The sequence below is a fragment of the Erythrolamprus reginae genome, chromosome 10, assembly GCF_031021105.1.
Source record: "Erythrolamprus reginae isolate rEryReg1 chromosome 10, rEryReg1.hap1, whole genome shotgun sequence".
Classification (NCBI taxonomy): domain Eukaryota; kingdom Metazoa; phylum Chordata; class Lepidosauria; order Squamata; family Dipsadidae; genus Erythrolamprus; species Erythrolamprus reginae.
The window spans coordinates 39,452,134-39,477,037 of NC_091959.1; the positions used below are offsets into that span (position 1 = coordinate 39,452,134).

At 45.2% G+C, this 24,904-nt stretch overlaps 1 protein-coding gene and 1 long non-coding RNA gene across 2 annotated transcripts in view; one reads left to right on the plus strand and one right to left on the minus strand.

Annotated features, from left to right (window-relative positions):
* FBRSL1 (fibrosin like 1) overlaps positions 1-24,904 on the plus strand; it is a 499,240-nt gene that overhangs the window by 323,440 nt on the left and 150,896 nt on the right. The window contains 1 exon segment of the mRNA XM_070762728.1: positions 24,402-24,455. Within this exon segment, the coding sequence (XP_070618829.1) occupies positions 24,402-24,455 (54 nt within the window).
* Positions 941-2,785, minus strand: LOC139173135 (uncharacterized). The gene is made up of 2 exons (XR_011559988.1): positions 2,296-2,785; positions 941-1,618 (listed from the first exon to the last, which is right to left on the minus strand). It is a non-coding gene; the product is annotated as an uncharacterized lncRNA (long non-coding RNA).

Genomic DNA, 24,904 nt, shown 5'->3' on the forward strand with positions numbered 1-24,904 from the left:
TAGGCTGGTTTGTGGTTACTCAGGAGGCAAGAGAAACTACAGGAAGTCCTCGACTTACGACAACAGTGGAGCCCCACGTTTATGTTGCTAAGCGAGACATTGATTCAGTTGAGTCGTGCCCCACGTTACGACTTCTCTTGCCGCGTTTGTTAAGCGAATCGCTGCAGGGGTTAAGTCGGTCAGACGGTTGTTAAGCGATTCTTGTCAGGAGGTCACAAAAGGGGATCACTTGAACCCAGGACACTGTGGCGGTCGGTCATAAGTACCGTGTTTCCCTGAAAATAAGACAGCGTCTTATATTAATTTTTGCTCCCAAAGATGTGCTATGTCTTATTTTCAGGGGAAGTCTTATTTTTTTTCAGTGAATTGTATCCTGCATCCTGCTGCAGCAAAAACACATCCAAACACGCAGCCGCATGTTGGATTCGTGTTGGATGTGTTTTAAATTGATTGATGCAGCGTTTTGGGATGTAATTTATGGACCGCAGTGTTATATATGTTCTATTCGGGAATGCTGCGAAACGAAACGTCTCCTACGTCTTCCTTTCCGGGGATGCCTTATATTAGGCCATTCTACTAAACCTCTCCTATGTCTTACTTTCAGGGGTGACTTATTTTCGGGGAAACAGGGTGTCAGTTGCCAAGGCTCTGAATTTTGATCATGGGACCGTAGGGATGCTGCGCCAGTCATTAAGTGTGGAAAAAAGGATAACAGTCACTTGGAATGGTCACTAAATGAACAGTTGTAAATTGAGGACTGCCTAATAGGAAGAACTTCATAATGGAATGGAATAGAATTTTATTGACCAAGTGTGATTGGATACACAAGGAATTTGTCTTGGTTCATATGCTCTCAGTGTACATAAAAGAAAATACTGTATAAGTTTGTTAAGAATCATAACGTACAACACTTAATGATAGTCAGGGTACAAATAAGCAATCAAATTTGTATTTGTATTTATTAGATTTGTATGTCACCCCTCTCCGAAGACTCGGGGCGGCTAACAACAATATAAAACGACAATGTAAACAAATCTAATATTAAAAACCATCTAAAAAAACCCAATTTAAAGAACCACTCATACATACAAGCATACCATGTATAAATTCTATAAGCCTAGGGGGAAGGGAAATTTCAATTCCCCCATGCCTGACGACAGAGGTGGGTTTTAAGGAGCTTGGGAAAGGCAAGGAACCAGTCATATTAGGAACCAGTCAATTTAAATTATAAGCAACAAGTTACAGTCATGCAGTCATAAGTGGGAGGAGATGCATGATAGCAACTATGAGAAGGTTAATATCTTCTATGTAATAGTAATGCAGCTGTAGTAAATAGTTTGACAGTGTTGAGGGAATCATTGGTTTAGCAGAGTGATGACGTTCAGGAAAAAACTGTTCTTGTGTCTAGTTGTCTTGGTGTGCAGTGCCCTATGGTGTCATTTTGAGGGTAGGAATTGAAACAGGATGTCCAGGATGTGAGGGGTCAGTAAATATTTTCACAGCCCTCTTTTTGACTCCTGCAGTACAGTATTCAGGTCCTCAATGGGAGGCAGGTTGACAGCAATTGTTTTTTCTGTAGTTCTGATTCTCCCCTGAAGTCTGTGTCGGATTTGTTGAGCTGCGAAGCCAAACCAGATAGTTTATAGAAGACAAACCTGCCCTACCAGGAAGATTAATTTGGAGAAAGTTAATGGCATCACCCTACCAACAATAAATCGGTTGGCCAGGTTGATGCCTTTCAAATACTGGAGGGGGCCAGTTGTGGGTTTTTTAATTTGGAGATTTGATTTGAAAGGCAGCCAGGCTGAGGGTTGGGGTTGGCGGAGGGCAGTTGTCCAGCCAGGGTCAAGCCGACCCACCGCAAAACACAGGCTTTCTATTCCTCGGTGGGCACCGGGCCTTCGCCAAGGGAGGCTGGCCCTCCTTGCGCTCGGGGTGGTGGGAGGGGTCGCCGCCGCCTTTTCACCTCCCCTCCTTGCGCCCCACCAACACCGGCACGCGCCGGCACCCCCCTCCCTCCTTCTCCCCCTCCCCGTTGTTCGCCAGGTTGCAAAGCGCTTCGGGGGGAGGACAAAGCTGCAGGCCGGGGATGATGGGTCGGGTGGGGAAGGGAGAGAGGGACGAGGTGGCTCCTGCTACCCCCACCCCTGTCCACTTCACCCACCGCCCGCCCCACCGGAGCCGGAGAGATCGGCTGTTCTTGGCTGGATTAGTCGCGCCTAGTCTCAAAGCCCCCCCCCTCTCTCTCTCTGTCCCCCTCCCCGCTTTCTCCCGCTCGCTCGCTCTGCTACCTACATTTCAGTCCTTCGCCGCCGCCGCCGGGAAACGGAGCCAGCTTTGCTTTCAGAAGACATTAGCAGGAGCGGAGGGAGGGTGGGGCGCGAAAGAAGAAGAAGGAAAAAGGGGGGGCGGAGCTTGGATCGCGCTTGGGCGTATTGCATCTGGGGGGGCGCCAGAAGAGAAGAACACCCCCCGCAAAAAAGTCAAGTCGCTTGGCGGTCAGTCGGCCACTTCGCCCAGCAGGCTCCCTCCGTCCCCTTCCCTCCTTCCCTCTTCTTTCTTTCTTTCTTTTCTTTCCCTCCTTCCTTTCCCCTCCATGGTTGGGAATGATGGCTTCCAAGCAGACCTGAACAAAAGGCGAGCCAGGCGGGAAGGCAGGCCGAGGCGAGGGCCGGCGCTGGAGGAGGAGGAGGAGCGGGGCCAAGGCGAGCGCGCCTCGGGCTCCGAGGGTGCCGCCGCCACCGCCGTTGCTGGGGGAGGGCCGAGCCGCGCTGGCTGCCGCCCCCGCCTCTTCCTCCTCCTCCCCTCCTCCTCCTCCTAGTCCTCGCCCGCTCGCTCTGCGCCGCGAACGCCCCCAGCCGCTTCTCCCGCCAGCCGGCCGCGGCGATGCGGAGCTCGCAGCCCGGCGCGGGGTGCCCTGGAGAGGTGCCGGCTCGAGCGCGCTAGAGCCAGCCGGCCAGCCAATCTTGGAGGTGGGAGAGGTGGCGAGCCCGAAGAGAGGAAGAAGAGGAGGCGGCGTCGGCGACCCCCAGTCCTGGGGTGGGAAGGAAACTTTATCGCTTCGGAAGCAAAGCTCGTTTTGGGGAGGTTTCTCTGCGCCCGGCCTCGCCAAACGCGCAAAAGCGCGCCCCGGAGACGGCCGCGCCGCTGTCCTCCTGCCTTCGGATCGTCTTGGAAAGGGGCCGCGGAGCGGGGGGAGCCGAGCAAGCTGAGCCGCCCCCACCGCCATCCCCGCTTTGGCTCCGGGACGGGCGGCTTCCCAGAGGCCGGTGCCTCCGTCGGATGTTTCTCTGCGCCTCGCTCGCCCTCGCCAGCTCGGAGAGGAAGGGAGAGCGGGGCGCTCCAGGCCGGGCATTCCGCCTTTCTTTCCCCGCTTTGTGGATTATCGCTTCTCTGCCGCTCTTGAGCCGGGGGACCCGTCTGGACGCCTGGAAAAAAGGCCGGCTGCTCCGACAGCCTCCCGGTGAGTGGAAGAGAGAGGCGCGTTCAGACGTGGCGAGCCGCCGCGCGTTTGGCTGTTACGGGGGTGAGGGGGTTGCCAGGGCCGGAGGAGCGCTGCCTTTGGGGTGGGGTGGGGGGCAGGGGGCTTTCTGCCCTGCGATCCCTGAGGTTGATGGGCGGACTAGACCCCTTGGGCCGCCTTTGAAATCAAGGAGAGATGTGTTGGGTTCCTTCCCGCGCCCCCACCCCCTCTTTCCCCGTTTTCGGGCTTCCGACGTCGCCTGTAGATTCTCCCAGCCGCGTCTCTTCTTTCTTCTCCCATCATTCGCCCTGCAGAGTACAGGTTCGGAGTCGATCCGGTAGACCGTGGAATGCCCTTCTTGTTTGTTTTAGTTTGGTTTTAAATCGGGGAGGGCAGGCAGAGAAAGAAGAAACGAATCCAAAGAAGGCTTAAACCTTCCCCCACTTGGGTTGCAGGAGTCGCGGAACGAACAGGACGGGGGTTTCCGAAAAAAATGCCCTTGAATTGCAAATTCTTGCAGAATCCTCCTATCAAAAAACTAAAAAATAAAAATGGGTTTATTTTCGTCTCTTGCCCCCGCCTCCTCAAGGAGAGGAAAATACATTAATGGTTTGAAGGGAGAGAGAGAGAGAGATGGATTTTCCAGAGGTGGGTGCTGCAAAGAACTGACACCCTGCAACCTCCACACCACCAAAAAGGAGGTGATTGACAGAACTGCCTTGAAAGGGTTGTTTTGGCCAGTGAGATTTATTTCCTTGAAAATAAGGTTCTTTGGAATCCAGCTGGGCTCTTTTATTCTGGGTGATTCAACTTCCAGGAAAGTTTTCTTGCAAAGGGATTTTTAAAAATAAATTATTATTATTATTATTTTGCAATTCGAAGCCCATCGGAGTTGTTGTTTCCAGGAAGGGGGGGGGATATTCCTCACCCTCCCTCCCAGGCACCCCCAGGACACTTAAGCAAAACGTGGCTAGCCAGGAATGGAACAATTCTGCAATCCGTTTTTGCGTCTCTGCACACATATGTGACACGTTGCCAAAATATGAACTGGATCCGAGTTATTTTGGAGGATAATAAAGATTAAAAACTGCTTTGTGTTGAAATGGAAGGAGCTGCGACTATTAAGAGCCGGATCCCTTGGAAAACTGACTTGGGAAGAGAAAAAAAGCATATTTTTCATGGCATATTTTGCATGTGGTTTCTGCCTCCAGCTGTAATTGTTGGGGGAGAATGAGAATTTTCTGTTTAGCTATCGGAATATATATATATATATACAGTGTATATATATATATATATATATATATATAGATAGATAGATAGATAGATAGATAGATAGATAGATAGATAGAGAGATAGAGAGATAGAGAGATAGAGAGATAGAGAGATAGAGAGATAGAGAGATAGAGAGATAGAGAGATAGAGATAGAGATATATACACTGCTCAGAAAAATAAAGGGAATACAGTACTTAAAAATAGAATATAACTTCAAGTAAATCAAACTTCTGTGAATTTCACATGCTGTTGTGCAAATGGAATAGTTGTGGAAATGAAATATTCAGTGAGAATATTTTGTTCAATCAGATCTAGGATGTGTTATTTGAGTGTTCCCTTTATTTTTTGAGCTGTGTGTGTGTAAATATATATTCTGATAGCTAAACAGAGAATTATATACAACATATATATATTGCTCTTAAAAGCAGGGTCAAGGAGAATTGGAGAGGAGGTGGAAGGCGAATAGATGGGATCCTTGGCAGAGGGTAACAACAGCTGCTCAATTTGCAAGAATAGCTACAGAAGTAAACCGAGATAAAGAAGAAAAAAAACTGAGATAAAGCGAACAAGCAAAGCACCAAACAATAAAGCCCTTGTTTCTTAACGCCTCTGCTTTCATCCAGAGGCTTTGCACTTCTCTTATCTGTTTGCTTTGGTTAGGTGCAGTTCTGTCCGTTGGTAAACATACGTGGCTTCTCTATTGGGCCATTTCATTTTTTTTCCCAGCAAAAGCAACATTGTATTGGGGTTCTGAGTGGATAAGAGTTGTATTCATCCCGGTGCCAAGTTCAAAGAAGCTTCAGATCAGCCCAAAACTGAAACATAATATTTATTTTGACTGAGATCTCTTTAGCTAAAGCATCTGATCTCTCTTTACTATCTTGGTTTAGTTTTATTTCTCATTTCTCACTCTTGGGTGGGGTTCTAATTCAGGAAAGAGAAGGGGAGATTAGCCTAAACAGTTAGCCTTAAGCTAATTGCTTAAAAATGGTCTTTAGAGAATACGTCCAATGTTACCCTGTATTGTTGTTTGACCCAGCAAAATATTGACAAGAAACCTTCCAAAGAGATTTGCGAGTTGCATTTGGAAAAGAGAAAAACCATTATTAGGCCCTGTTAGGAAGACTGGTCCATCTCTTCTGCTGACCATCCAGTTCTGTTTGGTTCCTCTGACAGCAACGTTTTGATCCATTTAGATCGCCGAAAGGTCAAAATTTAGTTGAGAAAGGCCTGATTCCCTGCTGAAATGAAACAATTAGAGGAATAAATGAAGCGAGAGATTTTAAACATATGCTACATTATATGGAGCATTGTGACTTTCAGATAGATAGATGATAGATAGATAGATAGATAGATAGATAGATAGATAGATAGATAGATAGATAGATAGATAGGATAGATAGATTAGTTGGGGGAAAGATCAAAAGCAACATGAGAAAATATTATTTTACTGAAAGAGTAGTAGATCCTTGGAACAAACTTCCAGCAGACGTGGTTGGTAAATCCGCAGTAACTGAATTTAAACATGCCTGGGATAAACATATATCCATTGTAAGATAAAATACAGGAAATAGTATAAGGGCAGACTAGATGGACCATGTGGTCATTTTCTGCCGTCAGTTTTCTATGTTTCGATAGATGGATGAATGATAGATGAATGATGATAGATAGATGGATGATAGATATGATAGATGGATGATAGAAGAGAGGCAGGGAAACGTAGAAAGGATCAATAAGTAATATTGTATTGTATTAAAGGGGAAGAGCGAGAGAATTTGCTTCCAGGAATTGTTTAGAATTGCAGTGTGGGTTTTTCCCCCCATAAAAATCCTTGGGCCTCCTCCTTTTCAAAACAGGGTGGTAGGTTTTATTATCTGCTCTTACTAGAGAGTTGATTTCAAGCTAAGGATCTTACTCAGCAGCACAATATCCCTGCCTGTTCTCATGTCTAAAGAGTTAAACCTCTGCTCACAATTTTACTCCGGGCGGTTTATGTTTATGCATTAAATCCGATTTTCTCTGCATGTAGACTCAAAGGCAAAGGGAGGTTAACCGCTTACAAATGTTCAAACTCTCCACTGCTCCCCACCACCTCCTGGTGTCCCTGATCAGTTTTTCTAAACAGCCAGCATAAAATCCCAGTACTGCTTTATTAGCTTCCTGTGAAGGAACAGGCATTTTAAACTTTTATTCCCATTCAGGTCAATAATACGATCCAATTCAGTTTTAGACTAGAGATACAGTACTTTGTATGCGCTAATGGCCTTGGGCAGTTGGGAGAAAGGTGTTTTTCCTCCGTTCGTCTTTGTTGAAATGCGGATTTTTTTGTCAATGCAACCTGATGTTTCTTGTAAAAAAAAATAATCAGGTTTTTTATAATTTCAATCATATATCAAGAAAGATAGAGATTGTGAATTTGCTCACTTTCAAGGAAATAGCAGGAGAGAGAGGAGCTATTTTGCAATTCTCTGGCCTAGGAAAAAGAGTTTTGATTTAATGGTAAGCAATTTGGCATTTAAAAAAAAAACACAGGGTTTGCAACAAAAGCACCTCTGTAGAAGGTGAGATTGATTTATATTAAAATGTGACGAAGGAGAGGTTGCCAAAAGATTCCCGATTGATATCTTAGCCCTGCTGAGAAATAAATTATTGCCAGTTTTTTTCCCATCCTTGGAACGTAATGAATTTTTGGACAACGCCTCCCAGGTCTTGGCCAAGAGACCTCTTCAAGCATTGTTCTTCTCTTGCCACACATCTCATCTGTCTTGGAGGCCTTCTCCTTAGGAAGACCACACTTGGAATACTGCAACCAAGTTCTGGTCACCAGAAGATGTTGAGACTCTGGAAAGAGTGCAGAGAAGAGCAACAAAAATGATTAGAGGACTGGAGGTTACAACATACAAAGAACGGTTGCAGGAATTGGGTATTGTCTAGTCTAGTGAAGAGAATGACCAAGGGAGATAGATATGATAGCAGTCTTCCAATATTTGAGAGGCCCCTACAAAGGCAAGGGGATCAACGTTTTCCAGATCACCAAAAAGCAAGACAAAAAAAATGGATGGAAAATAATCAAGGAGAAAAGAAGCAACCTAGAACAATGGATAATTTTCCTAATACAGAGAGCGATTAATAAAAAGAATAGCTTGCCTTCAGAAGTTGTGGGGGCTCCATAGAGAAACAAGAGGGAAAAAATGCTGAAATCTGCATATTGTTTAAACATAATGCCTACATGGCATTGGACCAGAGTACCGCCGGAACCGCCTGCTACCACACGAATCCCAGCAACTGATAAGGTCCCACAGAGTTGGCCTTCTCCGGATCCCGTCAACTAAACAATGTCGTTAGGCGGGCCCCAGGGGAAGAGCCTTCTCTGTGGTGGCCCCAGCCCTCTGGAATCAACTCCCCCCGGAGTTTAGAACTGCCCCCACCCTCCTTGTCTTTTGTAAATTACTCAAGTCACCTCCCCCAGGCTTTTATATTTTATGTTTGGTATGTATGCGTTGTTTGGTTTTAAATGAGGGGTTTTTATATGTTTTTTTCTTTTTTAATATTAGATTTGTTCCACTGGAACATTGTTTTTATTATTGTTGTGAGCCGCGCCGAGTCTTTGGAGAGGGGCGGCATACAAATCTAATAAATTATTATTATTATTATCTCTGTAGGCTTTCAAGAAGAGACTAGCAAACCATTTGTCTGAAATGATATAGGGCAGTGATGGTGAACCTTTTTTCCCCTCAGGTGCCGAAAGAGCATGGGTGTGCACTATTGTGCATGCGCGAGTGCCTACACCCACAATTCAATGCTTAGGGTGGGCGGAAACAGCTTCCCCTGCCATCTGGAGGTCCCCTGGAGGCCGGAAACGGCCTGTTTCCTAACTTCTGGTGGGCCCAGTAGGCTCAAGTTTCACCTTCCCCAGGCTCCAAAGGTTTCCCTGGAGCCGAGGGAGGGTAAAAATGCCCTCCCCCATCCCCCTGGAGGCTCTCTGGAAGCCAAAAACAACCTCCCAGAGCCTCTATGCGACCCAAAAATCAGCTGGCTGACAGAAGCATGCGCGTTGGAGATGATCTAGGGCAACAGCTTGCATGCCAACAGATTTGGCTCCGTATGCCACCTGTGGCACCCGTGCCATAGGTTCGCCATCACTGATATAGGATCTCCTGCTCAAGCAGAGGTTGGACTAGAAGACCTCCAATGTTCCTCCCAACTCTTAGTATTATAGTGATAGCATTTAGACTCATATATCACTTCCCAGTGCTTTACAGCCCTCTCTTCAGAGTCTTCGGAGAGGGGCGGCATACAAATCTAATAAATCTAATCTAATCTAAGCAGTTTACATAGAGTCAGCATACCCCAACAATCTGGGTCCTCCTTTTATCGACCTTGGAAGGATGTAAGGCTGAGTCGACTTTGAGCCTGCAAAACTGCTTGGCAGCTGGTGATCTACAGAAGTAGCTTGCAAGTACTGCACTCTAACCACTGCACCATCGAGGCTCTATTCTATGTATTATGTTCCTTGTTCTTATCCCTTTCAGGTAAGGGGCGGAGGGCTCCTTGCCATTCTTGTCTTGTCTGTTATGGATACGTTCTTCGTTCTTACCAGCGCTAGTTGGGTGCGATGAGTCCCTGTAAGCCCTCAAAATAGTTGGCCATCAGGTTCTTTGCACCGTGGACATTGTTGTCTTCTCCTCTTCCTTCCAACTCATTAAAACTCACTTTGCGGGGAGATCCTGTGTTTTCGTGTCCTGCCTTCACAATGCCGGGCAGGTGGAATATATATAACCACAGAGAAGGGTGTAGTTCGTTTTTTTCCCAAGCCGGGAGTGAGTGTGTGGCCTAAACCCAACTTTGCAGATGGGTTTGATAGCATGGGAACCTGTAAAGGGCACCAACGGTGCTTTTGACGCTCCATCGAATCAGTCTTCTCCTCATATTCTGGTAGTTAAGTACTTTCTATTGTGGATTCCTTGATGCTCTTTAAGCTGGGTGGTTTTCTGGTAGACGTTTCATGACCCAACTTGGCAACATCATCAGTGTTAAGAGGGAGTGGGGTTTGTTCTCTTTTTATATATTAGTGGCTCACCCTGTCAGTGTTGGTGGGAGTGGTTTTGGTGGCTATTTGATTGGGCTGTTGTTTATTACTGTTCCTCTGTTGTGGTATTGTATTGGGGTATAAACTTAAGAGAAAATGCCAGTCCTTGCCAGCATTGATGACATTACCTAGTTGGGTCATGAGAGGTCTGCTTGAAACCCCCCCAAGCTCGGAGGGCACCAAAAACATCACAGTTGAACCCCGAGCTACAAATATTCTCATCTGTCAGACTTCCTACAAATGGGCACGTGAAAATTTATAAGCTCTTATAGAAACATAGAAATATAGAAGACTGACGGCAGAAAAAGACCTCATGGTCCATCTAGTCTGCCCTTATACTATTTCCTGTATTTTATCTTACAATGGATATATGTTTATCCCAGGCATGTTTAAATTCAGTTACTGTGGATTTACCAACCACGTCTGCTGGAAGTTTGTTCCAAGGATCTATTACTCTTTCAGTGAAATAATATTTTCTCACGTTGCTTTTGATCTTTCCCCCAACTAACTTCAGATTGTGTCCCCTTGTTCTTGTGTTCACTTTCCTATTAAAAACACTTCCCTCCTGGACTTTATTTAACCCTTTAACATATTTAAATGTTTCGATCATGTCCCCCTTTTTCCTTCTGTCCTCCAGACTCTACAGATTGAGTTCTTAAGTCTTTCCTGATACGTTTTATGCTTAAGACCTTCCACCATTCTTGTAGCCCATCTTTGGACCCGTTCAATTTTGTCAATATCTTTTTGTAGGTGAGGTCTCCAGAACTGAACACAGTATTCCAAATGTGGTCTCACCAGCGCTCTATATAAGGGGATCACAATCTCCCTCTTCCTGCTTGTTATACCTCTAGCTATGCAGCCAAGCATCCTACTTGCTTTTCCTACTGCCCGACCACACTGCTCACCCATTTTGAGACTGTCAAAAATGACTGTAAATATGAACAATTGAATAACAGATATAATGTATGGACTCCCTCAACCCTGAATTAGATGTACCTCACCCCAAAAGCCCCCCCCCACAAGTTTTCCTCCTGCCAATAAGGCCCCTGTGAAATTTAATGGCCAAGAGAGTCATTCGGAAGCCAGAGATAAGCCACATATCCTGGTTACCAAAAGCCTTGTGAAATCTTTCTCTCTTTTTTCACGCTCAGGGCTTTAAAAGAGTCCTACTAAACCACCAGATTGGTTGCTCACCCGTAGAGAGAGAGAAAATAATAATAAAACCCCACTTACCAGTCTCAATCTTTATATGCCCATCATATTGTTGATTGAAAACAAAAACTCACTTTATTTTTTTTCCTTCTGGATTTTCTTTTTAACGCTTCGGTGAAAACCTGTCAGTCAGGTATCAGTCGGACGGTTATGCCCAAAACAGTTTCTCCAAGCCTGAACAATTGGCAGAAATTTATGGAAAAGGGGGGACATGATCGAAACATTTAAATATGTTAAAGGGTTAAATAAGTTTCAGGAGGGAAGTGTTTTTAATAGGAAAGTGAACACAAGAACAAGGGGACACAATCTGAGGTGAGTTGGGGGAAAGATCAAAAGCAACATGAGAAAATATTATTTTACTGAAAGAGTAGTAGATCCTTGGAACAAACTTCCAGCAGACGTGGTTGGTAAATCCACAGTCACTGAATTTAAACATGCCTGGGATAAACATATATCCATCCTAAGATAAAATACAGGAAATAGTATAAGGGCAGACTAGATGGACCATGAGGTCTTTTTCTGCCGTCAGTCTTCTATGTTTCTATGTTTCTATAACAAACCCTTAAGAGACAGCATTTATTATTATTTACTTATTAGATTTGTATGCTGCCCCTCTCCGCAGACTCGGGGCGGCTCACAACAATAGTAAAACAGTGCACAATGAACAAATCTAATATTTGGACCATGAGGTCTTTTCTCCCGTCAGTCTTCTATGTTTCTATGTTTCTATGTTTAATGAGAAATGCATTAGAAAAAGCAGAGGGGGGGGGAGAAGGAAAGAGAGAGAGAGAGAATATGAGAATTCTTGGGGGGGGGATATCTGGGCTTTACAGGAAGTAGCTGTGTTTTGAAATTTGACTTTTTGAAACCTGAAGGTAGTTATATTGCGGAGACTGGAAGAATGAGGAATTGTAAGAAAAGCTCGTTTGTGTTTGCCAAAGGCTTGATTGGTGCCTTGGTTGGGATTATAGTTTGCTTTTATTTCCTTAAAATTCTCCCCAAGATAGCCGAGCGGCCAGGCTCTTAATTCTGGGCGAGAGGCATAACACCAGGGCTATAAAACATTAAAAGCTTATTCTACCTACCATCTCAGCTTTCCTGTCCTTGTTTCATTTTACCAACTCCAGCTAGAGCCAATAAAATAAAACATTTGCAAGAAAATTCAGCAAGTTTTTATCATCCGTTGCAAGTCCAATGTTTCTTCAAATAAATTCCACATATATAAGGAGGAAGAGAAATATTTGCATTTAACCTTCCAAGCTTACCTTCAAGTTTCTGTGGTTTCTTACTGCAGTATGGTGGATTTGTTTAAATCAATTCCCTAAAGCATTTTTAACTTTCATTCATTCATTCATTCATTCATTCATTCATTCACTCCTTCCTTCCTTCCTTCCTTCCTTCATTCATTCATTCATTCATTCCCTCTTTACTTTTACAAGCAATGCAAGGCAGAGAACATATCCAACAGATCTACCTCTCCTATTTTCCCCACCATAAGCAAACTGGACCAAAATCACGCTGCTGGCTTTCGTGTGCAATAGGGTTGATATTCCTGGAGGGGTCTGTAATATAGTAAATGATTTAGCTTTACTAGATAAATGGACAAAGCAATGGAAACTGCAGTTTAATGTTTCCAAATGTAAAATAATGCACTTGGGGAAAAGGAATCCTCAATCTGAGTATTGCATTGGCAGTTCTGTGTTAGCAAAAACTTCAGAAGAGAAGGATTTAGGGGTAGTGATTTCTGACAGTCTCAAAATGGGTGAGCAGCGTGGTCGGGCGGTAGGAAAAGCAAGTAGGATGCTTGGCTGCATAGCTAGAGGTATAACAAGCAGGAAGAGGGAGATTGTGATCCCCTTATATAGAGCGCTGGTGAGACCACATTTGGAATACTGTGTTCAGTTCTGGAGACCTCACCTACAAAAAGATATTGACAAAATTGAACGGGTCCAAAGACGGGCTACAAGAATGGTGGAAGGTCTTAAGCATAAAACGTATCAGGAAAGACTTAATGAACTCAATCTGTATAGTCTGGAGGACAGAAGGAAAAGGGGGGACATGATCGAAACATTTAAATGTGTCAAAGGGTTAAATAAGGTCCAGGAGGGAAGTGTTTTTAATAGGAAAGTGAACACAAGAACAAGGGGACACAATCTGAAGTTAGTTGGGGAAAAGATCAAAAGCAACATGAGAAAATATTATTTCACTGAAAGAGTAGTAGATCGTTGGAACAAACTTCCAGCAGACGTGGTTGGTAAATCCACAGTAACTGAATTTAAACATGCCTGGGATAAACATATATCCATCCTAAGATAAAATACAGGAAATAGTATAAGGGCAGACTAGATGGACCATGAGGTCTTTTTCTGCTGTCAGTCTTCTATGTTTCTATGTCTAGGGCGAGATAGAATTCCCAGTCGCCTGGCGATCAGCCTAAAGTCAACCAGCCAACCATTTCAGGCAGGCCTAGGATGTAACTAGAACTCCCAGTCTCCAAAGTCACCATACCAGCTTTCACGACTAAAAACGGGACTAGAATTCACCCCTCTCCCACTTTCTAGCCTGGCGCCTTAGCCAGTAAAACCAAACGTGGCATTCTTATTCCGCTTTTAATCTGTGGAGACTCAAGGCAGAAGAACTACATTGTATAGAGACCATGTGATGTTCATCCAATGTGCCTATACACACACACACACACCACCCCATGTGCTGGACTACATTCCCCATCATCCCCCAGACCATTTGTAATATTGTCCCTTGTGTTTGTAGGGCCGTTGTTGTGTTTGGGTTCTTAAAGAGAAATAATAATAATAAAAAAAACTCTAGACCTGTGATGGTGAACCTATGGCATGTGTGCCACAGGTGGCACATGGAGCCATATCTGAGGGCATGCAAGTCATTGCCCTATGTCAGCTCCAGTGTGCATGTGCGCAGTGGGCAGCTGATTTTCAGCCTTCTTGAGGGCGGGAGGAGGCTGTTTCTTCCCTCCCCATGTTTCAGGAAAGCCTCTGGAGCCTATGGAGGGCGAAAAACGGGCCTAGTGGAAGTTCTAACTTTCAATAGACCTGTTGGGCTGTTTTTCACCCTCCTCATGTTTCAGGAAAGTCTCCGGAGTCTGAGGAGGATGAAAAACGGGCCTAGTGGATGTTCTAACTTCTGATAGCACTGTTGGGCCATTTTTCGCTCTCCCCAGTTTTCAGGAAAGCGTCTGGAGCCTGTGAATGGCGAAAAACGGGCCTAGTGGAAGTTCTAACTTCCGATAGACCTGTTGGGCCATTTTTCGCCCTCCCCAGTCTTCAGGAAAGCCTCCAGGGCCTGTGAATAGTTGAAAATGGGCCTAGTGGAAGTTCTAACTTCCGTTAGACCTTTTGGGCCATTTTTTGCCCTCCCCAGTTTTCAGGAAAGCCTCCGGAGCTTGTGGAGGGTGAAAAATGGGCCTAGTGGAAATTCTAACTTCTGATAGACCTGTTGGGCCATTTTTCGCCCTCCCCAGTTTTCAGGAAAGCCTCCAGGGCCTGTGAATGGTGAAAAACGGGCCTAGTGGAAGTTCCAACTTCCGATAGACCTGTTGGTCTATTTTTTCACCCTCCCCAGTCTTCAGGAAAGCCTCCAGGGCCTGTGAATGGTGAAAAACGGGACTAGTGGAAGTTCTAACTTCCGATAGACCTGTTGGGCCATTTTTCACCCTCCCCAGTCTTCAGGAAAGCCTCCAGGGCCTGTGAATGGTGAAAAACAGGCCTAGTGAAAGTTCTAACTTCCGATAGACCTGTTGGACCATTTTTCACCCTCCCCATGTTTCAGGAAAGCCTCCGTAGCCTGCTGAGGGCGGAAAACGGGCCTAGTGGAAGTTCTAATGTCCGATAGACCTGTTGGGCCATTTTTCGTCCTCCCCAGTCTTCAGGAAAGCCTCCGGAACCTCTGAATGCTGAAAAATGGGTCTAGTGGAAGTTCTAACTCCTGGTAGGCCCATTGGGCCATTTTTCACCCTCCTCAGGCTTTTAGGAAGACTGGTGGGCCCATTGGGTCTGCTTTTTGCCATCTACAGGCTCCAGAGTTTTTCCTGAAACAGCCAAACCAGTTTACTGGAAGTCTTGAGGGTTCAGTGAGGTCTGCGGATAGGTGCAGAGGGGGATCAGCAGCATGGGAGTGGGGTAGGGCATTGCATTATGGGTATGGGCACACATGCACGCGCTATTGCACACATTCACGTCCTTTTAGCACCCGAGCCAAAAAAAGGTTCGCCATCACTGCTCTAGGCTATTGCAATACAGTAGTTATGATTTGACAACCGCTGCTTCAAAGGTATAAAACCCGCCAATCACCGGAAGGAAGAGCTGTAAAATACATCAGCAAATAGAAGAAGTGGGAAAAAGGGACTTGCATCTTCCAGAAGGATCAATAAAACTTTGTTGACAGAAATAACAGAACTGAGGGCTAGGAAAAGTCTTGTCTGTTTCTCTTTTCCTTCTTAATGGGGATTTGTTTTTGTTTAAAAAGACAGCATCTTGGAGGTGATACAGAAGTGGCAGGCTGACCCCTGCTGGGGCTGGTGACACCATTAGCTTCCTCCCGTTCCTCCTTTTCTTTAGCCCTATGAAAAACCTGGCACAAATTTGTTATTTATTTATTTATTTGATTTTTATGCTGCCCTTCTCCTTAGACTCAGGGCAGCTTACAACATGTTAGCAACAGCACTTTTAAACAGAGCCAGCATATCGCCCCCACAATCCGGGTCCTCACTTTACCCACCTCGGAAGGATGGGAGGCTGAGTCAACCTTGAGAAAAATGGTGAACCCACAATGGTTGGGCCTTAATTCTTAGGTCTAGGAACAGGAATGTGTAAAAGGAATTTCCCACTCTCTCAGCTCAACTTACTGATCATAACTTTTGCTGATCATGACTTAAAACCTATCCCCACAGCAAAAAGGAAGGAAGGAAAGGAAGGAAGGAAGGAAGGGAAGGAAAGAAGGAAGGAAGGGAAGGAAAGAAGGAAGGAAGGAAGGAAGGGAAAGAAGGAAGGAAGGGAAAGAAGGAAGGAAGGAAGGAAGTAAAGAGGGGAAGGCGGGAAGGAGAATGAAGAGGGAATGAAAAAGAAAAGAAGAAAGGGAGGGAGCAAGGAAGGAAGAGTAAAGAGGGGAAGGCAGGGAGGAGAATGAAGATGGAAGGATCCTCATATTTTGCAGCAAATATCCCCATTTATTTATTTTTTTGAATATTTATTTATTTGTTCAATTTTTATGCCGCCCTTCTCCTTAGACCCAGGGCGGCTTACAACATGTTAGCAACAGCACTTTTAAACAGAGCCAGCATATTGCCCCCACAATCTGGGTCCTCATTTTACCCACCTTGGAAGGATGGACGGCTGCGTCAACCTTGTTCTTCCAGCCACAATTTTGAAAGCAAAAGAAGAAAAGGAATCGGATAATTTGTATGCCACCTTGTGGCTTCTAAAGAACACGGCGTTGTTGTTGTTGTTGTTGTTATTATTATTATTATTATTATTATCATCATCATCATCATCATCATCATTATGGTTTGTCACCCAGCCAGATGTTCAAACTGGATTTAGCATTTCGGTCCACCTCTCCAGTCCTTCCCAAAGACCTGGGATAGGCAGATGTGGTTGTTGGATGGTGTTAGAGCAGTGTTTCCCAACCTTGGCAACTTGAAGATATCTGGACTTCAACTCCCAGAATTCCCCAGCCAGCGAATGCTGGCTGGGGAATTCTGGGAGTTGACGTCCAGATATCTTCAAGTTGCCAAGGTTGGGAAACACTGCGTTAGAGGTATCAAACGCAGGATGTCAGCCGTTCCAATCGAAAGCTGCCTTTTGCAATTGACTGACAGTGACTTGGTCAATGCCGAGAGCATCCAAGTGCTGCTCCAGATGTTTTGTGATGGCACCCAAGGGGCCTATCATCTTCGCTTCCTCGCGCCATTGTCCTTCTGCGTCCTTTTTTTCTTTTTTTTTTGCAGGTCTCTTTAATATTGCAGACACAACCGTGTGAAATCGCTGCTGCCAGTCCTTTAGCGGTGTTGGCCCTCATTCGCGTCACGTTCTTGCCAAGAGCGAGCGTGCTCATAATTTATTGGTGTCGTATATACCGCGGGGTCCAAGTAATGTGGCCTTTTGCAATTGACAGATGGATGTTTTTGTCATTGCGCAGATTTTCTAAGTGCTGTCCAAGACTTTTTTTGGTACGGCACTCAGTGTGCCGATAACACCGGGACCACATCGACTGGCTTTATGCCAAAAATCTTTCACTTTTGATTTTCAGCTCCTGATACTTTTAGGAATCGTCTCCAATTTTCTGTCCCTGGGGATTCTACTGTGCCTGGCATTGCCATACCTCCTCCTCCTCCTCCTCTTTGTCTTCTTTTTTTCTCCTCCTCCTCCTCCTCTTCTTTTAATTCTCCTCCTCCTTCTCTTGCTTCTCCTCCTCTCCCTCTTCCTCCTTCTCCTTCTTCTCGTCCTCCTCCTCTTCTTCTTTTTCTCCTCCTTCTCTTCTTCTTTTGTCTTCCTCCTCCTCTTCTTCTAATTCTTCTCTTCCTGCTCCTCCTCTCCCTCTCCCTCCACCTCCTTCTTCTCCTCCTCCTCCTCTTCTTCTAATTCTTCTTGTCCTCTTCCTTCTCCTCCTCTCCCTGTTCCTCCTCCTTCTTCTTCTCATCCTCCTCCTCTTCTTCTTTCTCTTCCTCGTCTTCTTCTAATTCTCCTTGTCCTCCTCTTCCTTCTCCTCCTCTCCCTCTTCCTCCTCCTCCTCCTTCTTCTCCTCCTCCTCCTCTTCTTCTTTCTCTTCCTCCTCCTCTTCTTTTATTCTTCTTTTTCTCTTCTTCTTCCTCTTCTAATTCTCCTCCTCCTTCTCTTCTTCTCCTCTCCCTCTTCCTCCTCCTCCCTCTCCTCCTCCTCTTCTTTTTCTCTTACTCCTCTTTTCTTCTTCTTTTTATCTTCCTCCTCCTCTTCATTGAATCCTCCTCCTCCTCCTTCTCTTTCTTCTTCCTCCTCCTTCTCTTCCTCGTCTTCTTTCCTCTTCTTCTTGGCCTGGGTAGCCTTGAAGATTGTATGCATTCATTCACTCCCTGCAGGTGTGCCAAAAACTCTTCTACTCCTCCTTTTTCTCGTCACCTTCTCCTCCTCCTCCTCCTCCTCCTGGCCTAGGTAGCCTTGAAAATTGTATTCATTTAATGCAAGTGCCGAAAACCCTCCGTGATTTACAGCACGCAGCAAAACAATTAAGAATATAGCTCTTCTCCTGTTGTGACTCTGCCCCCCTGTCTATGCAGTGTTAATTATTATAATTTCTCTTCCTCCTTCATTATGTTATGAGTTGATGTTAACCAGAAGTGAGATGCACAAGGAAAGCTAAGAGGCTCGGCAAAGAGGGACGCAAATGGTTTTTATAAAACAAACAGGCAAACAATGAGCATTCGAAGGCCCCAAATGGTCTATGCATTAGGAAGTTGCTTTCCAAAGGTAGAGTCCTTCCTTATTCCCCTGGCTAGGGTGAACTTCAGCCTGCAGGCATCAGAAAAGAATCCTGTACAGATAGCCCTCGACTTACAACAGTTCGTTTAGTGACCAAAGTTACAACGCCACTGAAAAGGTGTGACCATTTTTCACACTTACATATCACCCTTGCAGCATTCATTAAATTCATTCATTCATTCATTCATTCATTCATTCATTCATTCATTCATTCATTCATTCATTTGACTTCTATGCCACCCAATCCCGAAGGTACACCCATGACAACCCGTGCGGCTGCATTATGGATCATTTGGAGTCTCCAAACGCTCTTCAAGGGTCGCCCCATGTAGAGCGCATTGCAATAAACAAGACAGGAGATGATGAGGGCCTGAGCCTCTGGATCTAAATAGGATCCCCCTGGCCACAGCTGAAAGGTGGTGTTCTAGGTTCAGCTGTGGATCCAGGAGGACACTCAAGTTGTGAACCCTATCTGAGGGGGTTAAAGTTTCTCCCCCCAGCACGAGGGACAGACAGATCGAATAGTCCTTAGGAGGAAATGCCCACAGCCACTCAGTCTTATCTGGGTTGAGCTTGATCCTGTTGGCCCCCATCCAGACTCTCACAGCCTTCAGGCACCAGCACGTCACATCCACCACTTCACTGAATTGGCATGGCGTGGAGATGTATAACTGGGTATCATCAGCATTTATTTATTTGTTTGTTTGTTTGTTTCTTTATTATGATTATTTACTTACTTACTTACTTACTTACTTACTTACTTACTTACTTACTTACTTACTTACTTATTTAATTATTTGATTTGTATGCTGCCCCTCTCTGTAGACTCGGGGCGGCTAACAACAATAATAAAAACAGCATATAAACAATCCGATATTAAAACAGTTAAAAACCCTTATTATAAAACCAAAAATACATACAGACATACCATGCATAAAATTGTAAAGGCCTAGGGGGGAAGAGTATCTCAGTTCCCCCATGCCTGGCGGCAGAGGTGGGTTTTAAGAAGCTTATGAAAGGCAAGGAAGGTGGGGGCAATTCTAATCTCTGGGGGGAGTTGGTTCCAGGGGGCCGGGGCCACCACAGAGAAGGCTCTTCTCCTGGGTCCCGCCAAGCGGCATTGTTTAGTTGACGTGACCCGGAGAAGACCCACTCTGTGGGACCTAACTGGTCGCTGGGATTCGTGCAGCAGAAGGCGGTCCCTGAGATAATCTGGTCCGGTGCCATGAAGGGCTTTATAGGTCATAACCAACACTTTGAATTGTGACCGGAAACTGATCGGCAACCAATGCAGACTGCGGAGTGTTGGTGTAACATGGGCATATTTGGAAAAGCCCATGATTGCTCTCGCAGCTCTCTGCGTACTGGTGATACCTCACCCCATGCCGACAGATGATCTCGTCCAACATCCCCATTCCACCATGTGATCTAAATTTAGATGCTTGGCAACTGTCTCAGATTTATGATGGCTGCAGCCTGCAGCGTCCAGAGGGGATAATGCAATCCCTCCTCCCCTTTTTATGGTGACCAACTGTGGTGACTCACTTAACAACCGCTGCTAGAAAGGCAAGGAAATGAGGCAAAACTCGCAACAAATGTTTCGTTTAGGAACATAAATGCTGGGCTCCATTGTGGACGTATGTTGAGGACTACCTGTATGTCCTAATGCAACTTACAACTTCAACCCATCCGGTGGGTTTCCCCGAAAGAGGCTGTGAGGATCGATGGATCGGTTTCTCCTGTTGTCGCCTCCTTCCTCCCGTTTAGTAACGTGAAGTTTGTGGTGTGTTGCCCCCTTTTAAGTCGACCCCAGGCTCCATTTCGTCAACGAAGGAGAAAAAAAGGGGAAAGCCAACAGCTTTATTAGGCGACTGTACAGCTTTAAGCCGCTTCTAGACCAAACACTGCAGTAAAGAAAGAAAAAATTTGTAAAAAGTCACAATATGCTCAGCTAGGGGATTTTCCGAGAAGTCAGCCCTTGGCTGCCTTCCTATTGTTTTCCAAAATTAATTGCCTCCTCAGTTCAGGTAGGTTTAAAACCCATCCTTGAATCTTAAGACCAGTTGAGCAAAAAGGGAGGCTATTTGTTAAAATCTGCCTGTCCCCTCCCTTTCTCTCTGTGTCTCTGTCTCTCCTCCCTCTCTCTCCTTTCTCTGTCGCTCTCTCACTCTTTCTTTTTCTGTGTAGCTCTTTCTTTCTCTCTGTCTCTTCCTCTCCTTTCTCTCCCTCTCTCTCTTTCCCTCTCTCCTACTCCCTCTTTCTCTCTTTTTTCTCTCTGTCTCTTTCTCTCTTTCTCACTCTCCTTCCTATCTCTCTCTCTCTTTCTCTTCCTCTCTGTCTGTCCCTCTCTCTCTCACTCTCTCTTCCTCTGCTTTCCCTGTCTTTCTTTTTCTCTGTCTCTCTCTCCTCCCTCTCTTTCTTTCTCTCGCTTTCTCTGTCTCTTCCTCTCCTTTCTCTCTCTCTCTTTCTCCCTCTCTCTCTCCTTCTCTCTCTCCACCTCCCTCTTTCTTTCTCTTTCTCTCTTTTTTCTCTGTCTCTTTCTCACTCTCTCTCACTCACTCTCTTTCTTTCTTTCTCTTCCTCTCCGTCTGTCACTCTCTCTCTCTCTCCTTTCCCTGACCTTCTTTCTTTCTCTCTGTCTCTTTCTCTCTCCTCCCTCTTTTTCTTTCTCTTGCTTTCTCTCTCTCTTTCTCTTCTTCTCTGTCTGCTTCTCTCTCCCTCTCTCTCGTCTCTTTCTTTCTCTCGCTTTCTCTGTGTCTTTCTTTCTCTCGCTTTCTCTGTCTCTTTCTCTTCTTCTCTGTCTGCTTTCCCCTCCCTCCCTCCCTTTCTCTCTCCCCCCTCCACCCACCCTGTGTCTCTTTTGTGGCCAAGTTGAAATCTCCAGTCTGTTGTGAATGTAATGGGAACCCTGCCTGCAGAAAATGCCATTATTCATCTCATCCCCAGCTCATTTATTTTATCTGCAATAGCAGTGATAAAGTAAGCGGCTTGGCGTGGCTGATAAGCAGTGGGAACATCTTAGAGCTATTGGTAAAAAAGTTAAAGCAGATCTAAGTACGGAGAGATAGCGGAGAGGGGTGGGGGGAAGAGGCCCAGGGTGCCGGCAGGGCTTTGCTGGGCAGCCCCCGCTGAGCTGCAAGTTAATAAAGATTTTAATGGAGAGGCCTCATTAGGATTAAGCAGACAATCTCTTATCTCAGATTTACACAACAGGGATGGAGGGCGTTTTGTTTCTAAAGCGCTTTGCGGTGTTTGCTAAATAGCCCGTGCGGAAGAGGGTTGAAATCCTGTTGGAACTGGACAGTCCTCTGCCCCCCAAAACCAGAGAAATGTATTTATTTATTTGTTCGACTTCTGTGCCGCCCAATCCCGAAGAACTCATAATACAATAATAATACAATGCAAAAGATACAAAGCAATAAGAGAAGTCGAAAACTAACCCCATGATAAAACCCATTGATTATAAAAAGACATAATCGCATGCATATACATCATTCATACATTTTGGCCATAAAAGATGGACAATTCTTGGCCCCCAGGCCTGCCGGCAGAGCCAGGTCTTTGTGGCCTTATGGAAGGCCAGTAGGGTGGGAGCAGTACGGACGTGGAGAGTAGTTGGTTCCATAGAGCCGGGGCAGCCACAGAGAAGGCCCTCCCCTCTGGTCCTGCCAACCTGCATTGCTTCGTCAGCGGGACCTGGAGGAGGCCAACTCTATGTGTTCTTATTGGTCTCTGGGAGGTGTGTGGCAAGAGGCGGTCCCATAGATAATTGACAAATCGACAAAGAAATTGCAAAGCTGTCACCCCACCCCACCCCAAACTCGTGTAATGTTGTTTGGTTTAAGCAGAGATCTTCAACCTTGGCCACTTTAAGACTTGTGGACTTCAACTCCCAGAATTCCTCAGCCAGCTTTGCTCTGCTGGCTGAGGAATTCTGGGAGTTGAAGTCCACAGGTTTTAAAGTGGCCAAGGTTGGAGATCTCTGAACTAGAGGTATTATCTAGGTTGGAAAGCAAGAACTTTAGAAGGCTTCATTCAAGGAAGCTTCCTCAAAGGAGATAACAGGACAGGGCCTGAATAAATAGTGATTTATTCAACAGTAACCCTCCTCATCCTGGCTTAAAGCAACATGGGTTTGCAGGAGGGAAGGCAAAGGGTCCCTTGGAAGCAGTTGGATTACCCCTCGGCCTTGCTGGCTGGGGATTGTGGCAATTGTAGTAGTATCTAGATCAGGGGTCTCCAACCTTGGCAACTTTAAGACTCGTGGACTTCAACTTCTCAAGCTGGCTGAGGAACTCTGGGAGTTGAAGTCCACTAGTCTTAAAGTGGCCAAACTTGGAGACTCTTGATATAGAAGACAGTTGATTAGAGAAGACAAATGTTGATGTGTGAAGGAGAGAAACAATGAGAACAGTTACAATCAGTGGATCAGTGTGAGACAGCTTACGTCCAGAAGTTGTGGGTGATCCATCACTGGAGGTCTTCAAGAATAGATTGGACCACTGGAAGGATATAGGGCTGTGATGGTGAATCGATGGCACGCGTGCCAGAGGTGGCATGCAGAATCCTCTCTGGGCACCTCCGCCATCGCCAGCTGTGAATGCAATAGCATTTATTTATATACCGCTTCATATACAACCCTCTCTAAGTGGTTTACAGAATCAGCATATTTCCCCCAACGGTCTTGGTGCCCATTGTACCGAACTCGGAAGGATGGAAGGATGAGTTGACCTTGAGCCTGATGAGATTCTAACTGCCGAATTCCAAATTGCAGGCAGCCGGCAGTCAGCAGAAGTAGCATTGTCTAACACCACCGCACCATTGCAGCTCCAAATCCACCTGCCTAGCGGGCAAATGGGTGGCTCAGCTGCCTGTCCTGTGGAGGCTGGGCGTGGGCGGAGTCAGAAACATGAGCATCTCTCCTGGAGCTTTGAGAGCCGACTGGTGCATACTGGAAATTTAAAAAACAACAACCCACCCTTCTACCTCTTTTGTCTCTTCCTTGCCCAGAGACAAAAAGGAAGAAATTGGCCAGCTATCTGAAATGGTGCAGGGTCTCCTACTTGAGCAGCGGGTTGGACTAGAAGACCTCCACTCCATTATTTTGTTATTGATTAAAAATTAACATGATGTATAGGTGCCATCCTAACTTCAAACGGTCAATTTAGGAAGGCTCATAAACCAAGAACTATACCTGCATTTTAGCCAATTTATCAAGGGATTGGAAAGAAGCTTGATTAGATAGATGATAGGGAGGTATATACAGTATATACATATATATACATATATGTGTGTGTATATATATATATATATATATATATATATATATATATATATATATGTGTATATTAGATAGAGATTAGATATAGATTAGAGATAGAGAAAGAGAGATTACAGTTAGATTCAAGAGAGAGAGAGAGTTTAGATAGACCGAGAGAGAGAGAGATTAGATATAGATTAGAGAGAGAGAGAAACAGGGAGAGAGAAAAATTAGACTGAGAGAGAGATTAGATATAGATTAGAGAGAGAAACAGGGAGAGAGAAAAATTAGACCGAAAGAGAGATTAGATATAGATTAGAGAGAGAGAGAGAGACATAGAGAGATAGAGATAGAGAGAAAGAGAGAGAGAGAGATTAGAGAGAGAGAACTTGGACACACGCAGAGAGAGATTAGATATAGATTAGAAATAGAAAGAGATTAGAGAAAGAGAAAGAAAGAGAGAGATTAGATAGAGAGAGATATATAGATTAGAGATAGAGAGACGGAGAGAGATATATGCAGATATAGATATGGATAGATATATGGATAGATATTTTACCCCTTCCCCAATTGTGTTAAAAGTGATTGTGAATGGACCTTTTTGTTTTGTCTGTCTGTAGAATTCAACGGAGCTGGAGCTACCTCATATCAGGAGCGGCTTGGTAGCCAACAAGGTATGGGATTATGGGTTACATTACTCTCCAATGTGGCAGCCAGTACTCTTGTTTCAGTTTGGGGTTTAGAGTTTCTTTCCCGAACTAAATTTGTTCTACCACTGTTGCCTTTCTGTTTTGCCTCTTCTTCCTCTGGTGCTTCTACAGGTAGTCCTCGACTTACGACCAAAACATCTGTTGCTAAGCAAGACATCGGTGAAGTGAGTTTCACCCCATTCTGTGACCTGTCTTAAACGAACCGTTGCAGGGGTTATGCCATGGGAGTAACTGGTTGTTAAGCGAATCTGGCTTAACCGGTGGTTAAGCGAATCTGGTTTATCAGAATCTCACTGAAGGGGATCATGATGTGACCCCGGGACACTGCAACCGTCATAAGTACAAGTCAGTTGCAAAACATCTAAATTTTGGCCATGTGACCATGGGATCCCGCAACGGTTGTTAAGTGTGGC